Here is a 24,350-nt window from a genome sequence, read left to right on the forward strand (position 1 = left end):
TTGTTTTTTGCGTCAGCAACTGAAGTGAGGTAAGCACTTGAGGTGCTTCAGGCATGGAGAGAGAGACCCACTGGCGCAATCGTAGCTCCACGTAGCTGAAATGTCCTTCTGCTGTGGCAGAAATTCTTCAGCGTGCATTGACATTGGCTTGGCCTTTTCGAGTGGATGTTGCTGCGACTGTTGTGTTCTGTTGCCCGCCGCTGCCCGCTGTCCGCTGCTATGAGTTGAATTTAACACCTTTTTTGTTATGCCCGGCATGTAAAGCCCAAAAGCAGTGCCAGCCGCCTGCCTGCCAGCCCAGACAGACAATAGCAAAAACTGCAACTAAAAAAAAAAAATAAAATAAAACAAAACGTGGCAACAATGACAACAGCGGCAGATCCAGCAGCAGCAGTAGCTGAGCGCCCTTTAAGGTCCGGCGCAATGCACTCAAAAAATTGATGACCCAGCGCGGAACGTGACGTGACGTGCAGAAGGAAGCGGCAGCAATGCGACGTTTTAGTTTGAAATTGATTTTCCCCATGCGACGACAATGTTGCCAACTTAAACTACAGCAACGACAAGAACAACAACAAGAGCAGCAGCAGCAGCAGCAGCAGCATCAACGACGTTGACCTTGCTTTTGCTTGCAGTGCGGCTGCACACCCGAGGGACTTGACAATTGCTGGCCATAAACGCGCTAAGCAGCTGCCCATTGTGGGCACACACACACACAAACATACATATGCACACACACACACACACACAGCCCGTCGTCTATGGGCATAGAGCGTTTCGCATTAGAACACAACTTACCAAATATAAACAAAAGACTTAGGCAACGAACTTCTTGCGTACAGCTGAACTAAACAATGGCGCGTGCTATGGCCAAAAGCCAAAGCCAAAGCCAAAGCCTGTTTTGGCCGAGCCAACCATTGCGTAGCTTGAAACCTGCTCTGATCATGAAAATGCATTTCTGCCAGAGCTCGAGCTCCGATCCGCACCGCTCCTCGCTGCTCTGCACTGTTCCGATCTGCTCTGCTCTGCTCTGCTGATGTTGTGTCTTTTGTTTAGCGTTGATCTAATAGGCTGCTGCGGTGCCGGGCCATGTGCTGCGGCTAACGAAAGTTATTTATGCATGCAACAAGTCTACTTAGGCCTGCATGCGTCATCGGTTGCTGTTCATAATTTATGCCAAGACTCGCCCCGGCAATGGGCAACAACAACAACAACAACAACGGCAACGTTGTCGTTTTGGCGTGGGTGTTAATGGCGGTGCGGCGCAAACAGAGCGCGGCAACAAGAGCAACAACAGCAACAACATCAACAACTTGAGCAGTCACGCCAGCCAGCAAATACTCAGCTGTGGCATAGAGTATAGAAAACAAGCTAAACAACTACGACAAGAACAGCAGCAGCAGCAGCAGCCACATTAACAACAACAACAACAACAGAAACTGCTGCGCAGGCTGCTTCAAAAGGGTCGACGACTTTTGCGCCCGCATTGGCACCCAGCTACGTGCAACGTGCTGCTTGTGGCAGCTGGCAATGGCCGCTGCCGCTGCTGCTGTTGCTGCTGCTGCTGCCACTGCCGCGTCGAGTGGCATAAACCAAATAAATGGAAATTGTTTAAAGTTTACTTTGGTTTATGGCCTTAGCCCGGCTGCAACTGCCAATGCTAATTGCAATGGAATGTCCACAAATGCAGATGCTGGTCATTTGCGTGGGCAGCAACGGCAGCAACTGTTGCTGCCCGGTTGCTGGTAATTATGAGCATTAGCCAGGACAGCCAGCCGGGTTGTGCTAAAAGCAGCTATTTTTAGCAGTATTTCAGCTGGTTTTTAGGCTGCCTTTAATTGGTTTTTCCAGCTATCAGCTTTCCAAGCATTTTCTGCCTGTGGGCTTCAGTTGCCTAATGGCAGGCAAAGAACTCGAAGTATTGATAGGAAATTGATGAAAGCTTAAAGAAATGCTTATAATTAATTTCTTGATTTATTGAGAGCTTCCTGCAAGTGCGCTTAATAGTTTGCTAATGGATGAACACATTCCATTATCGGAATAAGGCAATTTTTCCAGTTTTTCACAATTAATGAAAGTCCACTTCGATTTTTTGTAAAGGGAATACAGCGAGCAGCTTAAGCTGCTTATTGCTCGCTCTTTAGTTTATTTAACTGTATGTTCCTACAATGTACATATATTTATTTAAAATAAATATACCACATCCAACTATTACCAAACCGAATGAAACCCATTTTTAACCACGTATAGTGGAGGGTGGAAAATAGAAGCTGCGAAACGGTTCACCGGCTCCATTAAAAAACTTTGACTGAAACTCCACCCAATGCAGGCGCAGCGTATGCAGAAAAGCCGACAGACCCTCCATCATGACCAATATGGCAACCGTTAGTATGGCCCAAATAAAGAAGGCTACGACCAGTATTGGCACTGCCACATAAATGGGTAACTTATTTTTGAGACCCTTCTCGAGAATCATATTCCAGAGCACATCCGACAGCTGGCTGTGGGCCAGCGAGAGAGCCCAGAGACGCAAATAGGATGCGGTGTGCGAGACTGAGCCCAGGACGCTTTCAATTGTGTGTATGCCGGAGTGTATCCAGATTTCGGTCATATCAAATTCAAGGGCATCGTCGACGGTATGCAGCTTGGGTCCCGAACCGCGGTTATCCTCGTTCTGAAACTCAACGGAATAGCGCAGCGAGGAGCGCATCTCCTGTATGGTATTATGGCTGTTCTTATGCATATCGGGCTCCTGGTTAGCGATCTCCTTGGTGAGCTGTTTTTGGCGCCGGGTCAAATAGATGGGCTTGCCAGCTAGCAGTACGGGCACAGAGGCAAAGGCCACAAACACCAGGATATATTCCAATAGACGTTCATATGGAAACATGCCCACATTGCAGCTCTTCACCTCCAGTGCCGTAGTCTTCATTAGCATCATGTCGATGAAGGTGATTAGCACGGATGGCGCGCAGGCCGAGTTGTAGGGCGCCTGCTTCAAGCCGCCGTACATCAGCCACTTGAAAAATATGAGAAATACCAGATAACAAAACAAACAGATCATAAATACGAAAATTGGAAAAACCACCAAGAATAAATCGGCCTTGCGATGCAAGTGGATGCAATTGACAGCCGACAAGGTGAGGCCAAACATCATCTGTGTAATGCCCAAGATGATGGCCAGTTTCATTTTGAGCGAATTGAATGTGGTTATCGAATCCTCGCCACTGATACTCCAAACTGGATCAACACCAAACGGATATGGATGGCCCGTATAGAATTTGGGATCGTTTGGATTGAATGCCAGATTGGTCGTCAGGGTCATAATTGTCGTCTCATTATAGACACACGACCAGCTGGAGCCAAAGAGATTCATCGGCCGAGAGACGACATCATTATAGATAAGACCGATATATATTGAAAATAGGCCCATCAGCAAAACAATATATCGGCCGGCATATAAAATATTAAGTATCTCATTGTCGTTTAGATTCGTCCGTTTAAATTCTTCGATGCTTTTCTCCTGGTAGATCAGGGCGCAGGCAAAGAATGTCAATATAATGCCATGGCCCAGATCACCAAACATAATGGCAAACAGAAATGGAAACGTAATAATCGTATATGGTGCCGGATTGAGTTCCCTATAGTCCGCGATGCCATAGGAATCAATTAGGTTTTGAAAGCCATGTGTAAACTTGTTCAGTCTAAAGTATGTGGGCGGCATGTGTCGCTGCTTGCGAGTGCGCCTTAACAGAATCGGTGGCGAGGAAATCAGCTCTTCGCCATGTTTAACAAACATGCCACGGTTTAAAGCATCGCGTACCCCATTCACTTGTGATTTGGGTACAAAGCATTCGGCCTGCAGATACCTTTGATTCTCCGGACCGCCAACTGGATATAGGCGATTGAGCAAATCGTAGACCCTTATGGATTTACGTAAATTGATGCGTATTATATACAGATCGGTGGCCGCAGTGCTCAATATGCGTTGGCGCACCGCAAGGGTCTCATTGAGCACTACATCCAGATCGCGTATATCTTGATCCAGCTGAGCGATCATCTGCGCGCGCTGGCTGGGCTTCTCGGGGCACTCAAAGATAGTCACATGAAACGCATGACAGCACTTCATCAATTTGGGTCGTATGCTTGTCGATGTGGTCATCAGCAGGATAACATGTTTATGTACCATTTGACGCTGATGTCCCACTTGTTCCATTATCTTCATGGGAATTTCGGCGTGTCGTATCAACAGATTGCGGCCAAATATGCGATAGAGCATCAGCTCAAACGCTGGAAACTTTTCCACATTGATGGTACCCAAAATATAATTGAGCTGTAAACCGTGCGGATCCGCTTCAGACTGATCCTTTAGCAAGCCGACAATTGTGCTCTCCGAGTAGAGCAGCTGAGATCCACTGTTCCCATCGGACGAGAGAAACTTGCTTGCCTTCTGCAGGGCAAAACGTTTCTCTTGCAGATAGTTTTGACGCTTTTCCAGCGTATTAAAGTGCTCCATAACGGAAACCACTTCCGTATGCTGACGACGCAATGACAGCTCGTATGCCGGTATATAGGATTCGTGTGGCCGATGCTCCGTATCAACGTCGGCATAGTATGTCTCTCTCATATCCAGACTGCTCAACTGGTCCTGCAGATATTCAACAATGCGCAACAGCTCGTGACACAGCTGCACCTTCTTGGTATAGAAGCCGTTCAGGATGTGATCCTCTTCGTAGACATTGTTGAACTGCAGTCCACCATGATGGCCCAGCTCCATTAGGCAATTGAAGGCGTTGTCCACATGCAGCAGCAGCAGGTACAGTTCCATCTCTTCGCTGCAAAAGAATGCCATATTGCCAATGGTGGAGTAGGAGACCAAAAAGAGTAAACAAAACGTTTGTTGTGTATCAAGAATCTAGTATTTTGAGTTTGGGTTAGAGTTTAATGTTTGCTATGACTTGGACTTGGCCAGGCCTACTGGATTGTGTCGCCTGCTAATTGATACGTTTGCAAGTCAGCTAAATTATTCATGTTGTTGTAGTTGTTTTTGTTGTTTGTGTTAGCGTATTTGCTGTGACTGCACTTAATACGAGTAGCTGCCACGCTGCACAAACACAAACACAGACCACAAGTCCAAAACTTGCGGCCTGTGCATAAGATTAACAGCGATAATTTAGCGTTTGCCTGCTGCACAGCTGCTGTACTCCCCCACCGCAGCCATCTTGTGGCCCACAGTGCTCGTAGCAGTCACAGTTCGAGTCACGCCCACACTGCAGCCTTTGCAACGCTACACTGAGCAACACTGGCCTGCAATTTATGCTTTGTTCTCAATGGGAAACTCAACTTTAATTTTACAGGGTTCTCTTTCAGGTTGTGTTTAAAGCATATGAAGTCACTCGAAGGCGGAATTTAAATGAGCTTAAAGTGTAATTAATATATTACATCTAAAAGTAGAATTCACACATAACATTAAGATATCTCTTTGAAAATCAAGAAAATCAATGAATGTAAGTCCCTCACTATGATCGCCCTTCTGTGCGATTTTCAATAACACAACTAAGACTTACAGATTTCTGATGAAACTTAAGTATTGATCTTGCAAGAGTCTGTTAGAGAACTGTGGTGTCAAATAAGTGGAAGAAGTCTAAAATAATACGGGGTATCTGCTGGTCCAGAACTATCACGCTTCTAAATCTTTTGTTGCTATTGTGCTTGCATTTAATTTAGTAGCTCTAACCAAAGTGCATTTGATTTGTTTTATCTTGCTGTAGCTAACGACGCGGCGTATGCTTAATCTGCTTATATAAGACACGAAGTGGCAGCATTCATAGTTGTTGTTGTTGTTGCAGTTGGTATTGGTGTTGGTGTTTATATTGGTGTTATTTTCTCATCACATGCCACAAAGATGCAGCTACATTTTCCCATACAAATCGAAGTTTAAGTGTTTCAGACAATTTGTTTTGTAATTTCTGATCCATTGTTGTTGTTGTTGATGTTGTTGGTGTAGTGCCAAAAGCGTTTTACTCATTAGCTGCTGCTAAAAGGAAAATGGCCCAAAATGTGTGTGCTCTTTGGTGAAAATTTTGTTACGGCGCCCATAAAATGTTCGTTAACGTTGCCAACAACAGCACAATCAGCCCCAATGCCAACAACAATGGCTGAAAAACGGCTACAAACAATGAAAGTAAAAGTGCCAAAGCGCGCTGCACTTGATAATTTCTTGAGCAAGCTTGTTGGCGATCTCTAAAGTTATTGTTGTTGTCGCTGCTGCTGTTGTTGTTGTTGTTGTTGTTGTTGTTGTCGCTGGGCCGCAAGTCATTTTGCTTGGACACTCTGGCGTTAACAACAATGAGGCCGTTGTGTTGGCCCGCTTCGATTTCATTAGCTTTTATTGCAGCACTTTTGTTGCCAATGAAATTAAGTCACCAATTGAAAGTTGGAGAAGGAAAGCAAAAGTGGGCCTGGGCCCACTGCGCACTGTTTTCACTTTTGGCCACGCTCAGCAATTGCACTGAAAAATGTCAGGCGTTCAGCCGATTTGCATGCCAGCCAATAAATTGACTCTGGGCCAACAACAACAAACTAACAAACAGCTAAGAACTGCAGCTGCAAACAAGGCTAGGCACATGCAGTTACCAAATGTAGCAAGAGGCGGGCTTGCAGGGCCAGACGGGATTCATGAATGTGAAAAACTTGAAAATTTTAAGATCTAGATACAACCAACTTGGTTGGGTTGCAGCCTCTCGTATAATATACACAGATTCCATTTTTGGTTAACTTTCATTGTTTTTGTTAGAATAGGAAAAGTCTTTCTTTAAGGTGGAGCTTGGAGCTTGTGCTTGGAGAAAGCTAGAATATTTACAAAAGCTCGCAGCTGGGCTTAGGGTATCCATAGCCGTTGTCTCACTTACTTCATAAGCAAAAACCGATTTTTATATACAAAAAAATCATCACAAAATATGGAAACAATGTCAATTATTGGCTAAAGGCGCTAGTTTCAAGCGTTATTTCTGCTGCTTATTTCAAGTGTTTTCATAAACTAATTTTCGTTTCTCTCTCTTTATTTGCAGTGATGTGATTGGAGTTCAATAGCCAAACAAGCAGACGCCAAGCAAAAGGTAAGCCGCAATCGATTTTGGCATTAAATAGCAATTAGGTGTACGCCCACAAAGGCAACAACAACATTAACAACACTAACAACAACAATAGCAACAGCAGCAGCGAAAAGACGCAACTCACTTTTCTTCGGAGCAGAGAAAGTGCACTCAGAAAACATGTAATTTGGCGAAAAGGCGCGTAGAACCCAAAATTAACGCCTAAACAGCAGCACGGCTTTATAATGGCCAATCAAGGCAGTCAGCGAGCGAGAGAGAATGAAGCGTGGTGGGGGGGATTTCATTTAATAACAATATATGAGGCATAGCCTGAATAGGGTCAAGTAGTTGTGTAGCACGCGAAGCAGAACTCACGAATTTGTGGGCGTGGAAACGAGAGCAAAAGCCAAGCGAAAGTTGAAAGTGACAACCGAAAAACGGGCCGAAACTTTATAGAACAACAAATGTTAAACACTTAGCCGACGCATGCATTGTGCGTGTGCTTAAATTAAAATGTGCATATTATTTCTATGATCAGCTCAACATATGCCTGCATATCGCACTTAAGAACTAACTGTGCTTAAGACTGGCATTGAAATGCACACCTTTACCTTGTGTTTGTTGTTGCTGCAGCCAGCAAGTTCGTTGCTTAAGTCTTTCGTTTTGCATGCCGCCGCCGCCGCCGCTGACTGACTGACTGCGACCTTATCAAGCTATGACTGTGACGAGTTGCTGCTGCAGCTGTTGTTGCTGTTGTTCTTGTTGTGCGTGAACGTCTAGCCCGGCTTGGCCTGGCCTGGTCTGGTCTGGTCTGGTCCGGTCCGTTATGCGTCTCGAGCTTGAGCTGGCAGCGCTTCATTAAAATGTCTAGCTGGGCCAAATGGTTTTTGAAATTGAAACGTCTATGTTGCGACTGCTGTGTCTGCGCAAATGCATCTTCGTCTGCAACGGCAACGGCAACATCTCCGTCGTCCTCATCATCATCATCAGCTGCCCCGCAGCAGCTTATCTGGCAGGTCTGAACGCATCATGCGCGCACTTGGCTCTGGGCTATGCCAAGGCTTGGGCCATGGCTGTGGTCTGGCTGGGGCCGCCGCCATCGCCGCCAGCGCACAATTTTCAATTTGCCAATTGTAGCAGTAAACTTTATAGCTGTATTTTTTGTGCCACACCTCCCTTCCCTCCTGATCTCCGCCCCCTAGCTCTATTTGCCCGTGTGCTAGCCCCCCCTACTGATGTTTACCGTTAGTTTGTTGTGCATGTGATTGGCCTTAGGTGTTGCTGCCAAGTACCTGGCCATTTACCTCTGCCTCTACGCCTCGTCTGCCTCAGTTGCTCTCAGCATATGTGTGCGTTGCGTGTGTGTGTGTGGGTTGGTCTTACTAATTTGCGACAATTGGTCAGACCATTAGCCTGACTGACTGACTGACTGGCCAGTAAGTGTGGGCGTGGCCAGTGCAATTCCATTGTCCGTACATCATAATTTATGCAGGAATTCTGGCATGAAATTTTGATTTAATAAACGTTGGATGCCCCAATGATAATTTATTATATGAATTTGTGCTGCGTTGACAATCATTCAACGAGCCATGCCATGATTATATTTCAAGCAAATTATGTGATTAATTTTGTTAAATTATAGGAAATGCTAAACACATTTATGGGAAACATTTCGCAAATTAATTTGACTCTAAATTTAAAATTGAAAGAAGGAAATAATATGTTCGATAGATATACGCTTGAATTGCGCAGACCTTGCCTTGTAGCCCTGTCCAAGCTGGGAATTGCAAGCGTCAGATATATTTTCTGTGTGTTTTGCTCTGACACCAACTATTGTCATATAATTATTTGCTCTAAAGAGCATTTGATTAGGAATAGAAATAATTTACCTTCAATTCAAATTACCCCAAAATCCGTTTTGCACGATTTGTGTTTCTATCGATATATTCAAAGCAATTTCTCATGCAAGTTAACAATATAAATATTTTAAATATTGTTGCCAACTCTCGAAAGACTCATGACTTGTTCTCCGCCAAGCAATTAAAGGGGAATCGCTGGGGGGGTAAACCCCTTCACAACTATTGAGTTTGACAGGCGGCGGCAGCTGCAGAAAACTTCTAATAAATGGACGTTGCATTTTGCGTAACTGCGGCATTTGCAACATGTGAACGTGCAGCGCGCGCTGTCTAGTCATTAGTTTGCTGTGTAATTTGAAACAAAAGATACACACACACTCACACACACTCTCGCACACACACACATAAAGTTGACTGGGCAATTCATTAGACACACGCTGTTTTGCATGATTCTTGCAATTTGCAACAAAATACGTATTTTGAGCAAACATGACCCAATTTTTTGTAGCTGGACATGTGCAGCAGCATACTAAAAGCCAGCAGGAAGTCCCGTGTGTGTGTGTGTGTGTGTGTGTGTGTGTGTGTGTGTTCGCGGCACGAGTTCAAAGTGAAATTCATAATGAAACGCAGCGCCCTCAACTCTGGACTCAATCGACTTGAAATTCACATGGCCGCAATTTGTTGGCTGTGTTGTGTTTCAGAACCTAATCAACACATCATCAATAACAGTGGGAAATCATTTGTTCTACACACGCCAAATATTCTCCCAGTGTATGTGTGTGTGCGTGTGTGTGTCTATCTGTGTCTGTCTGATTTGTGCTCCGTTGGAGTCGCACTCGCCGTGTGGGAGATTAATCACACGGGGCCATAGGCTGAAGCGTGAAATGCAAACAAACAAACAGTTGGACAGCCAGTTGGACAGATGGACGGACGGACAGACAGATGGACGGACGTACAGCTGGACGTTGATTATACACAGCACATCGCATTGCCGGCGAGCGTTGAAAACTTAATGAAAGCAAGCGAATGTGGCTTTTCATTTGGCGTTGATTTTTTCGTTTTTTTTTTTTTCTTTTTTGGTGGTGGTGTGCACTGACCCGACACGCCCACCACTGCCTAACCGCCCACTATGTCAGCGTTTGCTGGCAATTTGATTGCCACCGTGTGTGGGCGATTTGCCTGCCTGCCTATCTGCCACGCCCACAGCCAGCCAGCCGCCTGCAATTGATGCTCGCAATTATCTAAAGCTGCACAAACAATGCGCAAATTAAATGCAATAAACCAAATGCACCCGAGGGTTGGGCGGGTGCCAGTCTAGTTGCAAGGGGGCATTTTGGTTAAGCGGGGGAAGGGGCCATGTAAATATTTTATGTTACAATTTGCGCGTTGATTTGTTGCATATTACAAAAAAAAAAAAAAGCCAACCGCAGTGTATGCCGCCATGCCGCTGGCAACGTGGGCTGCCAATCTGTAGCAGCTCGACGTTGTTGTGGTGCAATTAGCTGGTGGTTTGCTCATATTTTGCGGCCAACCTGGCGGCGGGTGGCAGTAAAAGCCGCGTTCGCCATGGCGCTCCCGTAATTTGCTCATAAATGCGCTAATAGACAGCAACGAGTGTGCGAATAGTGCTGTGTGTGTGTGTGTGTATGTGTGTGTATTGTGTGTGTTGCCATTAACCAAATGCCAAAGCAGACAAGCGGTTGCCGTTGACCGTAACACGCGCCACAGCCACAACAGCATTTGGGGGCGCGCCATTATCTATGCAGATCGAAATCGGTCGACGCTCCACAAAGGCGACCTTAACCCATACAATTCTAGTTGCTGCTGGTCTTAAATTCATTATTGAATTCAATGGGTTAATTATTTTGCTTAAAGCGCACAACACAAAAGTTTTCCGCACTATTTTGCGGGAATTCCCCTTCTTTGCCTCTCCTTATACTTTTGCAGATCTGTCTGTTTTCAGTTATAACCTATATATATATATATAATGTATAGAATTTTTACATACAAGAGATAGCTAGCGTGAGGTCGCCGGTTCAAATCTAGCATCAATATATATTCACAGACGGACAGAAAGGTAGACAGACGGACATAGCTAGATCGATTCGGCTATTGATGCTGATCACCCATATATATGTATATATTATGGGGTCGGACTTGCTTCCTTCTACACTTTTATCCATTTTCAATGGGTTCAGGGTATACAAAAAACTTCCATGATAAACGCTCCTAATTATATATCGAGTTATATGTGAATATAAAACACATTTGTCTGCATACGCATATTGTCTTCAATTTATTTTTTCCATATGTTTTGTCTTGAAATTTGTTTACATATTCAATTGCTGTGGTTTGCGCTTGCATCATCCGTTTTTTAAATTTGGGGATTTTTTTTAGTCAGATTTTTTATTTGTTTTTGATTTCTAATTATGAAATCTCAACATCAGCATTCAATAGAATTATGCAACATTATTGCTCAGCGCAAAAAATGTATATTCTTAAAATAATTCTTGCAAAATTTTGATGCTTCTCTTGGTCATTAATATTATCAAATTCATCGTCGTTTGCAATTCTTTTGAGCGATCACATCAGAAATCTTGTAATCGACCTTCGCAGCTTATTTCGTGTGGCTGTGGGGTTATATTAAGCGCGGAGTTTAATAGAATTCATTTGGCTTGTCATTGTTTTTTTTTTTTATGTTTATTGTTGTTGTTGCGTAAATTCATGCGCTCATTGCCTCAATTAATGCGACATTGAGCGCAATTTGTCGTTTGTCATTAATCTTCTTTTCATTTTCATTTGGCCAGACGCGCCTTGTTTTTTTTTTTTGTGTGTGCGCTCTTGGCCAAAACTAATTTTAGGCCGCCACAATTTTGGCATTTGTGTTAAAGTGGTAACTTGAGCGCTTGTTTTTGTGGTTGCTGCTGCTGCTGCTGCTGATGCTGCTGCTGTTGCAGGAAATCGAAAGTCGTTGCCGGCAGCCAAACAAATTTATCACAAAAGGGAACTTCACGCTGCCCTGCAGTTGACAAAAGACTCTTGGCTTAACGTCTTTGGCGCTGGCTAATAGACTGCAAAGCCAAAGCCAAAGCCATGACGCACTTGCTCTATGCATGCTCAAGCCCAGGCTCTGGCTGTGCCTCAGGCTCAGTTTTAGTTGCCGTTGCCATGGCCACAGCCACAGCGTGGGCTGACAATGATGCTGCAGTTCATGTTGTGGCCCCTTGTGGGCAGGGTTTGCCCTGGCCCACATGCCGGGGCTCCTTTGTTATCAATTCAAGTGGAACGTATTACGTGCATTAGTATCCTTTTGCTCGAGCTGCCTTTTGTGTGGGTGTGTGTGTGTGTGTGTGTGCTTGGGTTCGCCTATCGTGGTGTACTGCGTATTTATTTCACTGTGTCAAGTTCTTTTGTGTCGACTTGCAAGATTTATGACACTTTTGTTTAAGCCAAAAAGCAAAAGCAAAAGCTTTTAAACGTGCTGAGTCCCAGGGTCTCTTCTCGCCGCTCACTCATGCAAAATCGATGGCGCGATGCTTATCAGAATTGTTGCCTGCTTTTCTGCTTCATTTTTTTGTTCATGCTTCGTAACCAATTGAAAATGGGTAAAGAGGGTATACTATTTTTTTTTTCGGAAAAAGAAGCTTCTTTCCTATATAAATTATTGATTAGAACTATTTTAGAGTGCCATATTTAAGCTCACTTTTCATAAAGACCGGACTATAAATGCCGAAGAACTAGTCTCCACATACATCGTCATGGGAGAAGGCAAAAAGCATAAGGCAGGCATAGAAGTAACCTAGCAGGGTGTTTGTCAGTCGTTCACTCACTGCTTCTTACTCTTACTTGTGTTTTTTTTTGTTGCCACAAGCTTGCCACTCGATAGCTGGCAGCTTGTCATAATTTTGTGAAGAGCGCTTGGCTTAATTTTCTGTGCGCGCGAGTGAAAGATTTCAGCTACCCACAGTAGATTGAGATAAGTTGTGTAGCTGTTTGTGCCGGTTGATTTATGCTTGACACGCTTATTGAAAAGCCATAAAACGGCTGATGCCGCTGCTGCAGCTAGGGAATATAACATATATATCTATATATATTTACGTTGAACGGGGTCATCAGCTGATAGCATTTGATTTATACGAACCGCATTTGACATAAAAATTTTATCTGCTGCGCGCAACGTGTCGTATGAGTGACATTAGCCAAAAAGCCAACCTAAGCCAGCTAACAAGCTTGGCTAAAAATAATATAAAAAGAAACAGAAAACAGTTAGCCTTTTGCATACACACTGATAAGGCTTCAACAACAATAAGCAACAATGACAGTCAGCAGCGGCAGCCACAGCAGCCACAGCCACATCAGCAGCAGCAGTAGCAGCAGCCGTTGGACTAGCAACAGCAACCTGTCCCAGTCTGAGTCGCAGTTCCCAGTCCGTATGTGGCACCCACCCAGCCCCATGTGGCTGCTTACCATACCCTCCCCTTCTGTTGTTTCGGCGGTTTCAGAGATGCGACTGCGACTCGTGTCTGGCCGCGGGGCATATACTTAACAGTAAAATAAATATTTTACTATAAATCATGCATTAGAGTCGGCAGCGGGCTGGCTGCCTGCCTTGTTACCTGTCACATGTTGCTAGCCACATCACACAGCGTTGACAAGGTGCTGCGGCAAGAGAGGGGTGGGGCGTGTTGGCGTGGGGGAGCAGCAACAGCCTCACGACTTTTGCCAACGCTCGGAAGTAACACACATTTAGCGCTCGAGCAGCCAAAAAATACTCGCTAAAGAGCAGCCAGTTAGACAGGCAGCTAGTCAGACAGTCAGCGGGGTGGGGTGTGGAAAGCAGCCGAAGGGGTGGGAGGGGGGGGGGGTCCTGGCTAAAGGATAGGGGGAAGACAGTCAGCCTAGCAGACAGGCAGGTTTGCTGTTGTCGTACATACTTTTTCTATAAGCTGCTAACAGTGTTGACAAATTAGCCGGAAAATAGCCAAAAATTTGGTATATGCACTTAACTAAGGCATTCAATAAATAGAGTTCTGTTTCATGTCAATGCATTCGAATTAAACACAATTATAAGAAATAATTACAATATATTAACACAATATTTAAAATAAGTTAAGTTATTTTAATAATATCAAATGAACATATATTTAATGAAGATTATTAGGAAGCTCATTTATAGATCCTAATTTAACTCGCCTTTTATTTGATTACTATGTACACCTTCAAATTCCGACTAAATTTCTAGTTAAATCCGTTGTTCCATTAATTTAAACGAAAACTGAATCTGGCCATAAAACAGTCAGCTAGCTCAGCGCTGATACTAAAGCGAATTGCTTGCTGCAGTTTGAGGCGACATTTTGCATGGCAAGGGAAATGTTTATAAATAAATTGCCAGCGATATATTTGATATTTCATTTCATTTATTTATGCGCCGCAATGCAACTGCCACAACAGACACAACAAATGGCCAGGCATAAGCAACATTATTACGTATACGACATGTGTGTGTGTGTACTCGCTTGCGTGTGTGTGTTTGTGTGTGTGCGCAGTGGTGTGTGCCACAACGGCTTTTCCCAAAAGGCAATTCCAAAGGCAACGGCAACAGCGACGCATGCGCAAATGTTGTGCCTATGGTCAAGGCAGCCACAGTTGCAGCACCTAGTACTCCCCCCCGCCCCTACCATGTCCCTCTGCTCAACCCCTGGCCGTCTCCAACTTCGTCTCGGCCTCGTAATCGATGAGCTGCTGCGCATTTGGTCAATAAACGCATTTCTGTCATTTTTTTTCGCAGCGCAAAATTTATGGCGCGACTTTGGCTCCAACTTACTGACTGTTGGTGACTCCAAAGCTGGGTGACTGCGGCTAAGGCCGGGGGGGAGGGGCGGGACGGCCGCTTGCCAAATGCCATTTTCATTTGACTTTGACATTAATTTGTGGCCGCACTTTGCCTTAACCAGGAAGTTGATAGCATAGCGCAAATATTTATACATTAGCATGATTTAGAGAGCATTGCACTCGCACTCGCATTCGCACTCAAAAAAAATATATATACATAAATAAATAGAAAAAACTATGTTGCATATGCCTGATATCGGCACTTGCGGCAGCTGTAGCAGCAGTTGCAGTTGCAGTTGCAGTTGCAACAATGAAGTTTTCTTTTTGGCCATGCGGCCTGGGCCCATTGTCAGCGATTGTTGCTAACAAGCTGTTGGCCATTGCGATTTATGCGTGCGCAAAATGATGAGAACGTGCTGAATGGCCAGGAATAGGTTAGGATGCGATGCGCGATTCGATAGGATTCGATTTGGGTAACTGCATTGCCGGCATTGTCATCATTATTTGTGACAGTGGCAGTCGGTTTATTTATGGGTCTTTGGGTGAGACAACGGCGTTTTGTGACAAACCGCTTTACCGGTAAATCGGTAAATCACAAATCTGCCTGCGACTGGCCATTGCAACTGCAACTGCAACTGCTGCAACGGGGCAGCTAACAAGTGCGCACTTGGCTTATAGAGAAGCCCTCCATTGTGCCCCGCCCGCCTCCGGCTGAAGAACTGCCTTTTGTGGGCACTGACAACGAGCAGGGTTTATTAAATTTATGCAAATTTTATTTATAAACGACAGCCAGGTCTCGGCTCAACGTTGATGCCCCACTGCATCAGGCTGGCAGGCAGGCAGGCTGGCACAGCCTCAACCTCAACCTCGCCTGTCGCCTGTCGGCTGTCGTTGCAGTTCATCCAATATAATATATATATTTTTGTGTATATGCCCAAATCCTACGCCTCTCTCTCTGGGCCATGAGCTGCCTGCTCATGTGTGCAATTCAGATTTTTGCTGGCATTTTTCTTTTATGATTTTTTTGTTCGTCATTTTTCTGATTTAGTTTGAGAGCTGATTGGTTTCCAGACATCGCATCGCATCCACGTTGGCTGACATGAGGCGCGGGCGTTGCTCGATTGGCATGTCTTTATTATAAGCCTCGCTTTGCCTGAGGGAGGGCAGCAGCAAACAGCATTTACAATGCCTTGATTTATATGCTAAAAAGCTGGCAGCAGGCGGTGGTGGCGGCTGCGGCAGCTGTGGCAGCCGTTGGCAAACTTGTCACTTGGTTGTGCTTATTTTTTGAGGCCAAAATAGATTTGACAGCCGAAGCAAAAGCAAAGTTCAAATGTTGCCAGGCAGGCACTGACCCAAATAAATAATCTAGTGTTTGTCATTAATCAATTTAAATTAACTTGACTAATTCTTAGCCCAATTTTGAGGCCTGGCTAAATAATAGTTAGCGTGCGGCCTTTTAAATACATTTTTTTTTAATTAACTGCCCCAAGGGAAATAAAAGTTGGCAGCAACAGCAGCAAAATAAAAGCGGAAACAACATATGAAATTTTAATTGTAAACTGGGTCGCAACACTTCGAACGAGCGTTGATTAAAATGTATCTGTTAGATGCATGCAATGCGTGGCAAAACAGATATTCATTAAAAATACATAACAACGCCAGAAACAACAGCAATATTCATACAGGGCACGCCTCCAGCCTCTTCTGGCCATTGCGGGGGGGCAATGTGCAATGTGGGGCAACATAAAAAAGGGCGCGAGATTAAAAAATAACAAGCTTCAAAGTGCGCATAAATAAGCCAAATTGAAAAAAGATTAAAACACAAAAAATAAATAAGAGCTAATGCAGCGCGAGGCGTGGCCATAAAGCGCCACCTATGGCTCGGTTTTGTTTAGGGTTATTTTTTGGCAATTTGCCTAATGGCCAACGCGAAACTAATTGGCAATCTATTGGCTTTAAATAATGTTCAAAAACGCTATAAAGTAATTTATATCAATTATAAAGGAATTGAAAATATACATAAAAACGTGATATATATAAACGAATCGTATTATCGTGATATGCGTTCGCTCGATACAAATATAAAAACTCATTCAAATTTGAATAAACTTTTATTTTTGTACGCTCTGCTACTTGTATCATGCCCATATACCTTATCTGAAAATTTTATTTTAGTTTGAATGAAATAAGCTAAAATTCATTTATTTAAATAAATTAAATATTTATAACTTTATGGCGTGAACATAACGAATTGTGCCATAAATATATATTTTCATATATTTATAGTGTAAAATAAAATAAATATGATTTTAAAGCTAGGTAATTAATTAAATATCAATAGCTATGAAACACTCAATATCGCATCATATAGTTTAATTTGTGTTATGCAAATCTTTAAAAAACCATTACTTCTCTTTCTTTTGCTCTCCACTTCTTCTGTCGCCCACTTGCCAGTGGAATTTCCATCAATTTGTTTGCATACATTTATTTTGTCAATATCTCATAGATATTTTGTTAGCTAGAAGTAGCTCTCTAAGCGTGCACTTCAAACTTTTTCAGCTATCATAACATTTATTCAGAATTCAAATAGAATTTACGCACTCGAACTGCGGGAAAGTGAATGCCGCCAACGCGCGACCACTTGAGGCCCACACTTTACCCATTGTGGCGGGGGCAATTGTTACTGCTTTTTATCTTTTTTTTTTTTTGGGTGCCATGTGACAGTTGGCTGTCAGTAATTTGACACTTTCACTGCCCCAAACAGTTTGATGGACAGTTGCTGCAATCTATCAGGCACAACAATCAAAGACAGCTGCTGCTGCTGCTGCCCCTAGGGCTAGCCCAGCCCTTGATTTAAGATCGCGGGGCGCGCAGAACACGACTATGGCTATAAAAGTTAATGACCTTTTTGTGGCGTTTTTATTTTTAATATTTTTGTTTTCTTATGTTTTTTGTGAGCGGCACGCCCCTTTAGCTGAGTTGCACGCCCACTCCACGCGCGCTCGCTTTGCCAATTTAACACCTTTCTATTCTGCGTCTGCGACTGTGTTTGTGCCTTTTACCTACCAACACATGACTCTGGCCATAGGCCAGCGCTTTGGCCAACAACATCTGCCGTTTTTTTATATTTTTTGGCCGTTACAATTCAATTGTTACAAATTAACTGGCCGCACTAATGTTTCACGCTTGCTTAGCCGCAGCTCCAGCTTCAAGCTATGATATCGATGCTTAAGGCTGGATTCGATTTTTGCAACTTTGGCCGCTCGTGGGTGCCACAACAGACGCGACGCTCTGTGGCAGCCACAAAAACCGCTGACACAGTGCCCTTTGCCATCGACATTGCCGCATGCCGCCTCACCGACCTCACCCCTCGCCGACTCCTCCCTGCGCTCATTTACATCCGCATTGTTTGGCATCTCATCCATGAAATGTATAGCTTGGCCAAGTGAAAGGTAACTGACTGCCTACCTGGCTGGCTGGCTGGCTGGCAGGCTGACTGACTGACTGCCTGGCTGACTCTTCGTCTGCTTGGCAATTTCGATTTATGTTTTATTTAGTTGTACATGCCGAAAGGTTTGTTCTCCCACGCTGCTAATTAATATACAAATTACGTAGCCTAATCAGCCGTGGCAGCCAGCCAGCCAGCCAGCACACAGTTTGTGGCGTGTGGCATGCAAATGTATGCGGCATTTGGCACCAAAAACAATGCCACAGCCAAAGTCGCTGCCACACCCATTGCATACGTGAGCGCGATTTGGTTGAGGTGATGCGGGGGAGGCGGCGAGGATGGTTGAATGGATGGATGATTAATGCGCCGCGACAGCCAAGGACAAGCCGGGCAGGATTTTGGGCTCGAGAGCTTAGTCACCTGGCCGGCATTTGTCGCCGTCGCAACAGTCGCATTCGGCTTCAGATATAAATTCAAATTGTGTCAATTACATCGCTGCGGCTGCTTATCGACGACAGCCTCTGACAAACTGCCCGGCAGTTGGAGTTGGAGTCAGAGTCGAAGTTGGAGTTGCAGTTGCCGCAGTTGCACTTGGAGCTGTTCAGCCTGACAAACCTGCAGCAGCAAAAACAACAACAGCAACAACAACAACTACATCGGTTTCCATTTCGACTTTGGCATAGCCTGACATGTCTGCAAGTCTCAAGTTGTCGTCGTGTCAGTGGGGGAAATACTACATAGATTTCCAGTTTCATTTTGCGGTTTCCTTTATACATATATCTATATCTTTATCTATACACACATATATATATATATGCACATATTTATGTGTGTCTAGCGAGAGTCGCTTTGGCTACTTTGCAAATCAAATAGAAATTATGCATATATTTATATTTATGCTGCGTTTGACATTATTTTAGAAATTTATTTAAATTTGCAAAGAAAGATTTTGTTATTCTTAAACATTTATTCAACATTTTAAAAATGGTATTCATCTGCTAAGGCAAAGACAAAAACAAATGGAACTTTAAGACAATCTTACAAAAGTTTTTATTGCACCAAATTTACTAATTCTACTAATATAGATTACTTTTTAATAGAAAAGAAAACTTTCTTCAAAAATTGCTCGTTATTAAATCGAACTTTGCTCCACACATTTTTTCAAACTTTCTTAAGCAGCCCTCGCAGTGTGTGCTTGGCTTTTTTTTTTTTTTTTTTTTTGTTGGCTTGTGCAACACATACATATATTATTTATGAACGCAAGTATTTCATTTTAATGTCAGGCATTAGCTGCCCTGCGGCTAGCTGCGATCTGTTCTAATTGGTTTATAGATTTGTCTGCTGCGATTTCGCTCTGCGCTCGATTGGCAATTGCTTTATTAATGGCTGTGGCCTGGACTTGGTTCGATCTGGACTTGGGTCTGGGCCGGGGTTAATGTCATCCGTCGCCGTCGGGCAACATGGTGTGGCAAATGGGTATCAATGCTGGATAAGTAAAAGTTATACGGCCAAAGTATGTCACGGAAATGACTTAGTTAAAATGCGTGTGGCTGGTGTAAGGGTGCCGCAGCGTGTGTTGCTGTGGTGTGGCTGCAGAATAGTTGATTATATTTATATATATATATATTTATGTATATGTATGTATAGGTATCTGCATTAGTAAGCAGCAAAATAGAAATCGAAACGAACTGCGGAACGTAGCGAAGGAGGCCCTGCAGCATCTTTGCCGCACATGGGCATTGCCAAGACAAACAGCAACAACAGCAACAAGAACAACAACACAAGTCAAGGCACATCCTTTAATGGCAGTCCGTGTTCGTTCGTCTGTCTGCCGCCCGCCTGTCGCGCCCACTGCGTCAGTCAGTCAGCTAAGCGAGGCTAACAGCAACAGCAACAACAGCAACAGTTGCTGCTGGTGCTGTTGTTGTTGTTGCCCACTTGAACATGTAGTGCAGTCATCGTCGCGCATTTTAAGAGCCCCCAACTAAATGCAACTCTCAACACGGCAACTTGGCAAGGACCGAGAAGTGAGCACTGCCTAGACAGGCCACAAGACACGACAGCAACGGCAACGGCAACAGCAACAACAGACGCATCGTCAAACATATAGGCTATGTGCTATAACTCATTAATATTAAATGCTGCTGCCAAGACAAGCCCCTTAGTCAGAAATACACACAGTCACACATACACACGCCACACACACACTCATGTGTTGCTGTGTCTGTGGCTCGAACAAAAATTTATGCGCATTTTGTTTCAATTTCATACACACACGTGACTTGTAAATTATCCATTGATGTGGCAAACGCGCTGCAGGGGCAAGCTAGAAGGGGGCAGGGCGTGGCTCAGGACGACAGGATGAGCAGCAGGACTGATTCTGGAGCCAAGTCTCTGGTGATGTGCTGCCAACGATTTCCTTTAAAATGTTAATTGCACAGGCGACAAAAAAGAGCAGCAAGCCAAAAAAAATAAATATATATATGTGTGTGTAAAGCAAGGTACGACTGGCAGACACGCCCACGCGTCACAGGCACACACAGATTGAGCTGCAGATACACGAATGTGTGGCAGATACACGCACACGTATGCGAGGCATGCAAATCTCTGCTGCAGCAGACCGCAAACAAAAAGTAATCAATTTTGTTGTGGCACAACAAAAAACAAAAAAAAAAAAAACAAGCAACAGCAAAAATTATGCCAACAACCGAAAGCAAAAGTTAAGCGAGAACTGTGACAAAAGTAGCCCGAAAAAAAGTGAAAATTATGACACGTTTTTGTAGTAGTTGTTGCTGTTGTTGTCGCTGATGTTGTTGCTGCTGTGTGAAATTTCAGTTATAAAGCCATAAATACGCATATTAGCCTCATTTTATGTATGGCTTAAGGCATATATGTTATAAGAGGCACTGGGATATATAAACATATATATATTGTGTGTGTGTGGGTCGCACACATTTTTCGCTGTCAAGTTTCGGTTCTCATGGCGTAATTAAGCATAATTACACATGTCAACAACAACGGAGCCGGAGATGAAGTTGGGAATTGAAACTGAAACTGAAACTAAAACTGAGGCTGTAGCCAAAGTTGGAGGCGCAGTCGCAGTTGGCTTACTTAAACAGATTTCACTGTGTGTGCGTGTGTCTGTGGCATACGCAGGAAATGTTAAAGTCAAACGAACACAACGCATGCTTCATTTCCATTGTTGTAGACAACTATGCTGCGACCTGGTCGTCTGACTAACTGACTGACCGTCACTGGACTGACATATACAACGCACTCGAAAACTTGTTGCTGGATTTCCTTTTGGTAATTATTTGCATGCAACTTGTGCGTCCGCCAGTCGTGTCTGTCAGTGTCTTGCGGTCAACATTAAGGCCCTGCCCTGCCCTGGCCTGTTCAGAAAACATGAAAATTACCCCAAAGCAGCAGCATTCTGACCGAAAAAAAAGAAGAGCAACACGTTAATAACACAACAAATAACACAAATAAAAGAAAACAAGCGGTTCAACTAACTGCGGCAGATCGACTATGGAATATCCTTCTAGACGTGTTCATATCTGGCTATCTTGAAAAGCTGTTGAAAAAATGTTGTTTGTAAAAAAATTAATCTATTCTTAATATAGATCTATCAGCTTAATTGGTTTCATAACATGCCTTAACTATCAACCGATTATTCTTACCTCAGCTATATGCCATAAATATCCAGACAGTTTGACATGACTATAGTCACCCGTCTCTGTACTCTGATCGAGTATGAATGGGTTACACAATCTGGGTCAAAGCTATAATACTCTCGGTAAGGGTATACGAAAAATGCCTCAGCTTGGCATGTAACCCAAGCGGATTTCAGTTCTCATCTGCCTGATGCTATGTCTGCGTTTGCGTCTGCGTCTGCGGTTGATTTTTATGGTTTCATTAGTACTCCACATGCACATGGTACATGGTACATGGTGCCTGGTAAATGGCCAGAGATGCTACCAGGCCGGCGTTGGCATTCGTTTGGCTGCGCATGCGTAGTTGCTGCCCCAAGTTGCTGGCCAAGTTTTGGTTCGGTTCATTCGGCCGTTGTACAAGCCGATGCTGGCCTGAGAAAATTCTACTGACCCACAGAACTTTAACTTTTTGAGTGGCATTGTTCAATTTTACAACAGACAAACAACAACAAGCAGCAAACGGCAAACAGAGAGTCAAGAAATTTCACAAGCCTCTTGGCCATTTTCTACAAAGACGCCGTTTTATTTTTTTTTTTCGTTTCTTGCTGCTGCGGTTTTACTTTTAGGTTTTGAGACTCTTAAGCATTTATTGATGCCACACCGCGTTTGTTGTGCTGTATGAAATTTACAGTTTGATGTTTATGCCTTAATTCACTTGCAGCTAAAAGTCAACTTGCAACGTGTGCAACATAATGAGCTCAGACACGTGTGCTACATTAGGCCAACGCACTGACCACAATCAAACAATTTGGCACAATTTGCTGTTTGCTGTTTGCCGTTTGCTTAGCCAAACAGCAAAAAAGCCACCGCGCCCCACTGTGCCCCGCTGTGCAACACAAAACTTGCAACGGCTGGGCTGTTGTGCGACATATTTGAGCAGTCGATTTCAATAATTTGTGGCTGCCGCCGGCAGGGCTGCTCGGCCAGTCAGTCGGCAGCAACAAGAAATTGCGGAAATTGCCAATCGAAATGGAAAACATTTTCATTATTTGCTGCCGCTTTAGGCCATAAACTAGCCGACTGCCCAGGTGGGTGTGTGTGTCTCTCTCTCTGTGTGTGTATGTGTGTGTGTCCTGTGCATGTGCTGCAAATTTATAGCGGGCCACATAAATTTGCTGCCGCACAAAACATATTTTGCCTGCAACGCGCAAAATTGTCAACTCGACCATCTACGACTTGCCGACTTTTCCAGCTATTATTTTTATTCCTATTTCTATTTGTTTTTACTTTATTTTTTTTTTTTTTTTTTTTTTTTACATGCCGCCTGACATTGCCATTGATTTATATCAATTTGCTGGCCACGCTGCCGCCAAGTGCTATAAACAAGAAATTTGTAATTAATCGAGGCGCAGCCTGCTCCTGCTGCCCCATGGCTAATAACTTTTAGCAGCCACATAAATTAGTTGCAGCAGAGGCTTGCGGACTTTTGCCTTTTGCGTTTGCTTTTGGTTTTGCTTTTGCTTTGATTGCATGTCAGCGCCTAGTTTCTAAGATGCGCCTTGGGCGCCATAAAGATGATAATTTGTGGCAGGACGACAGCTGCTCTCAACCATGGTCAAGTGCCGCCAGCAGATGCCACATGCGGCGCGCTGTATGCTGGCCTGCGGCTACCGCCTGCTGTCAGGCAATTGGAATTCATGCACAGCCAGGACACAAGTCCTTCAAATTTAATTGTTCGCAACGCTCAGGTCCCTGACTCAAATATTCAAATGTGCCAAAAAAAAAAGGTGTGTCAATTGCTGTTGTTGCGGCGGCGGCGGCGGCGTCGGCGCGCCTTGTGATTTATGTAATGCATACAAAATGCGACTTTTTCGGCTATAGGGCGGAAGGGGCTTAGGTGGGGGGCTAGTCAACGGCCGCAGCCATAAATATGTCAATATAAACAGCCAGACACAACTGCAGCATGAACAACAACAGCAAAACATTTCAATAAAAATCAAAATCAATAGCACAAGTTTCAAAAAAAAAAAAAAAAACGAGTCTATATATATATGATGCAACGACTAAAAAATACTCTCATATATACTCAAAAGGTATAAAGAGGGGAGCTTAATTTGACTTATATATGATTGGGGCAGTGTATATCATTTCATAGGTAAAAATATATTTAATAAAAATATAATATGTATAAAATAGTAATAAAGAGTTAATAATTTCATAAGTTCTCATACGTGACAGTTAAACTATGCAGAAAGGGATCTTAATTATATAAAATATTCTTTTTTTTCCCCCTCAATTTTCATTACTTTCCAATTCTGCTCTTGGTGGTTACAATAAAAAATACCCAATTGTTTGACCCAAGTATTCCCATCTCTCCCAATAACATTTTAAGACCGGAATATGTCTTATCTATTTTCCATATTTATTATGGAATTCTTGTTTTATAACCCATTCAAACTTTTTATGAAAT

General features: G+C 43.7%; 2 protein-coding genes across 3 annotated transcripts in view; one reads left to right on the forward strand and one right to left on the reverse strand.

Annotated features, from left to right (window-relative positions):
- The window catches only part of LOC6627027 (uncharacterized), a 95,210-nt gene that overhangs the window by 40,030 nt on the left and 30,830 nt on the right, over positions 1-24,350 (forward strand). For both annotated transcript variants that reach the window (XR_011416946.1, XM_015173543.3), the window contains exon 4: positions 7,065-7,112. The gene's annotated coding sequence lies outside the window, so the exon portion shown is untranslated. The remainder of the gene's footprint in view (positions 1-7,064; positions 7,113-24,350) is intronic.
- Vha100-3 (Vacuolar H[+] ATPase 100kD subunit 3) lies at positions 2,085-4,959 on the reverse strand. The gene has a single exon (XM_002050908.4). The coding sequence runs from the start codon at positions 4,844-4,846 to the stop codon at positions 2,234-2,236; it is 2,613 nt and encodes an 870-aa protein (XP_002050944.1). The 5' UTR covers positions 4,847-4,959; the 3' UTR covers positions 2,085-2,233.

This window comes from Drosophila virilis, chromosome 5 (genome assembly GCF_030788295.1).
Source record: "Drosophila virilis strain 15010-1051.87 chromosome 5, Dvir_AGI_RSII-ME, whole genome shotgun sequence".
Classification (NCBI taxonomy): Eukaryota; Metazoa; Arthropoda; class Insecta; order Diptera; family Drosophilidae; genus Drosophila; species Drosophila virilis.

Coding starts and splice junctions, on each gene's coding strand:
- Vha100-3 (XM_002050908.4), bottom strand. CDS start 4,846: ATGGCATTCTTTTGCAGCGAAGAGATGGAACTGTACCTGCTGCTGCTG.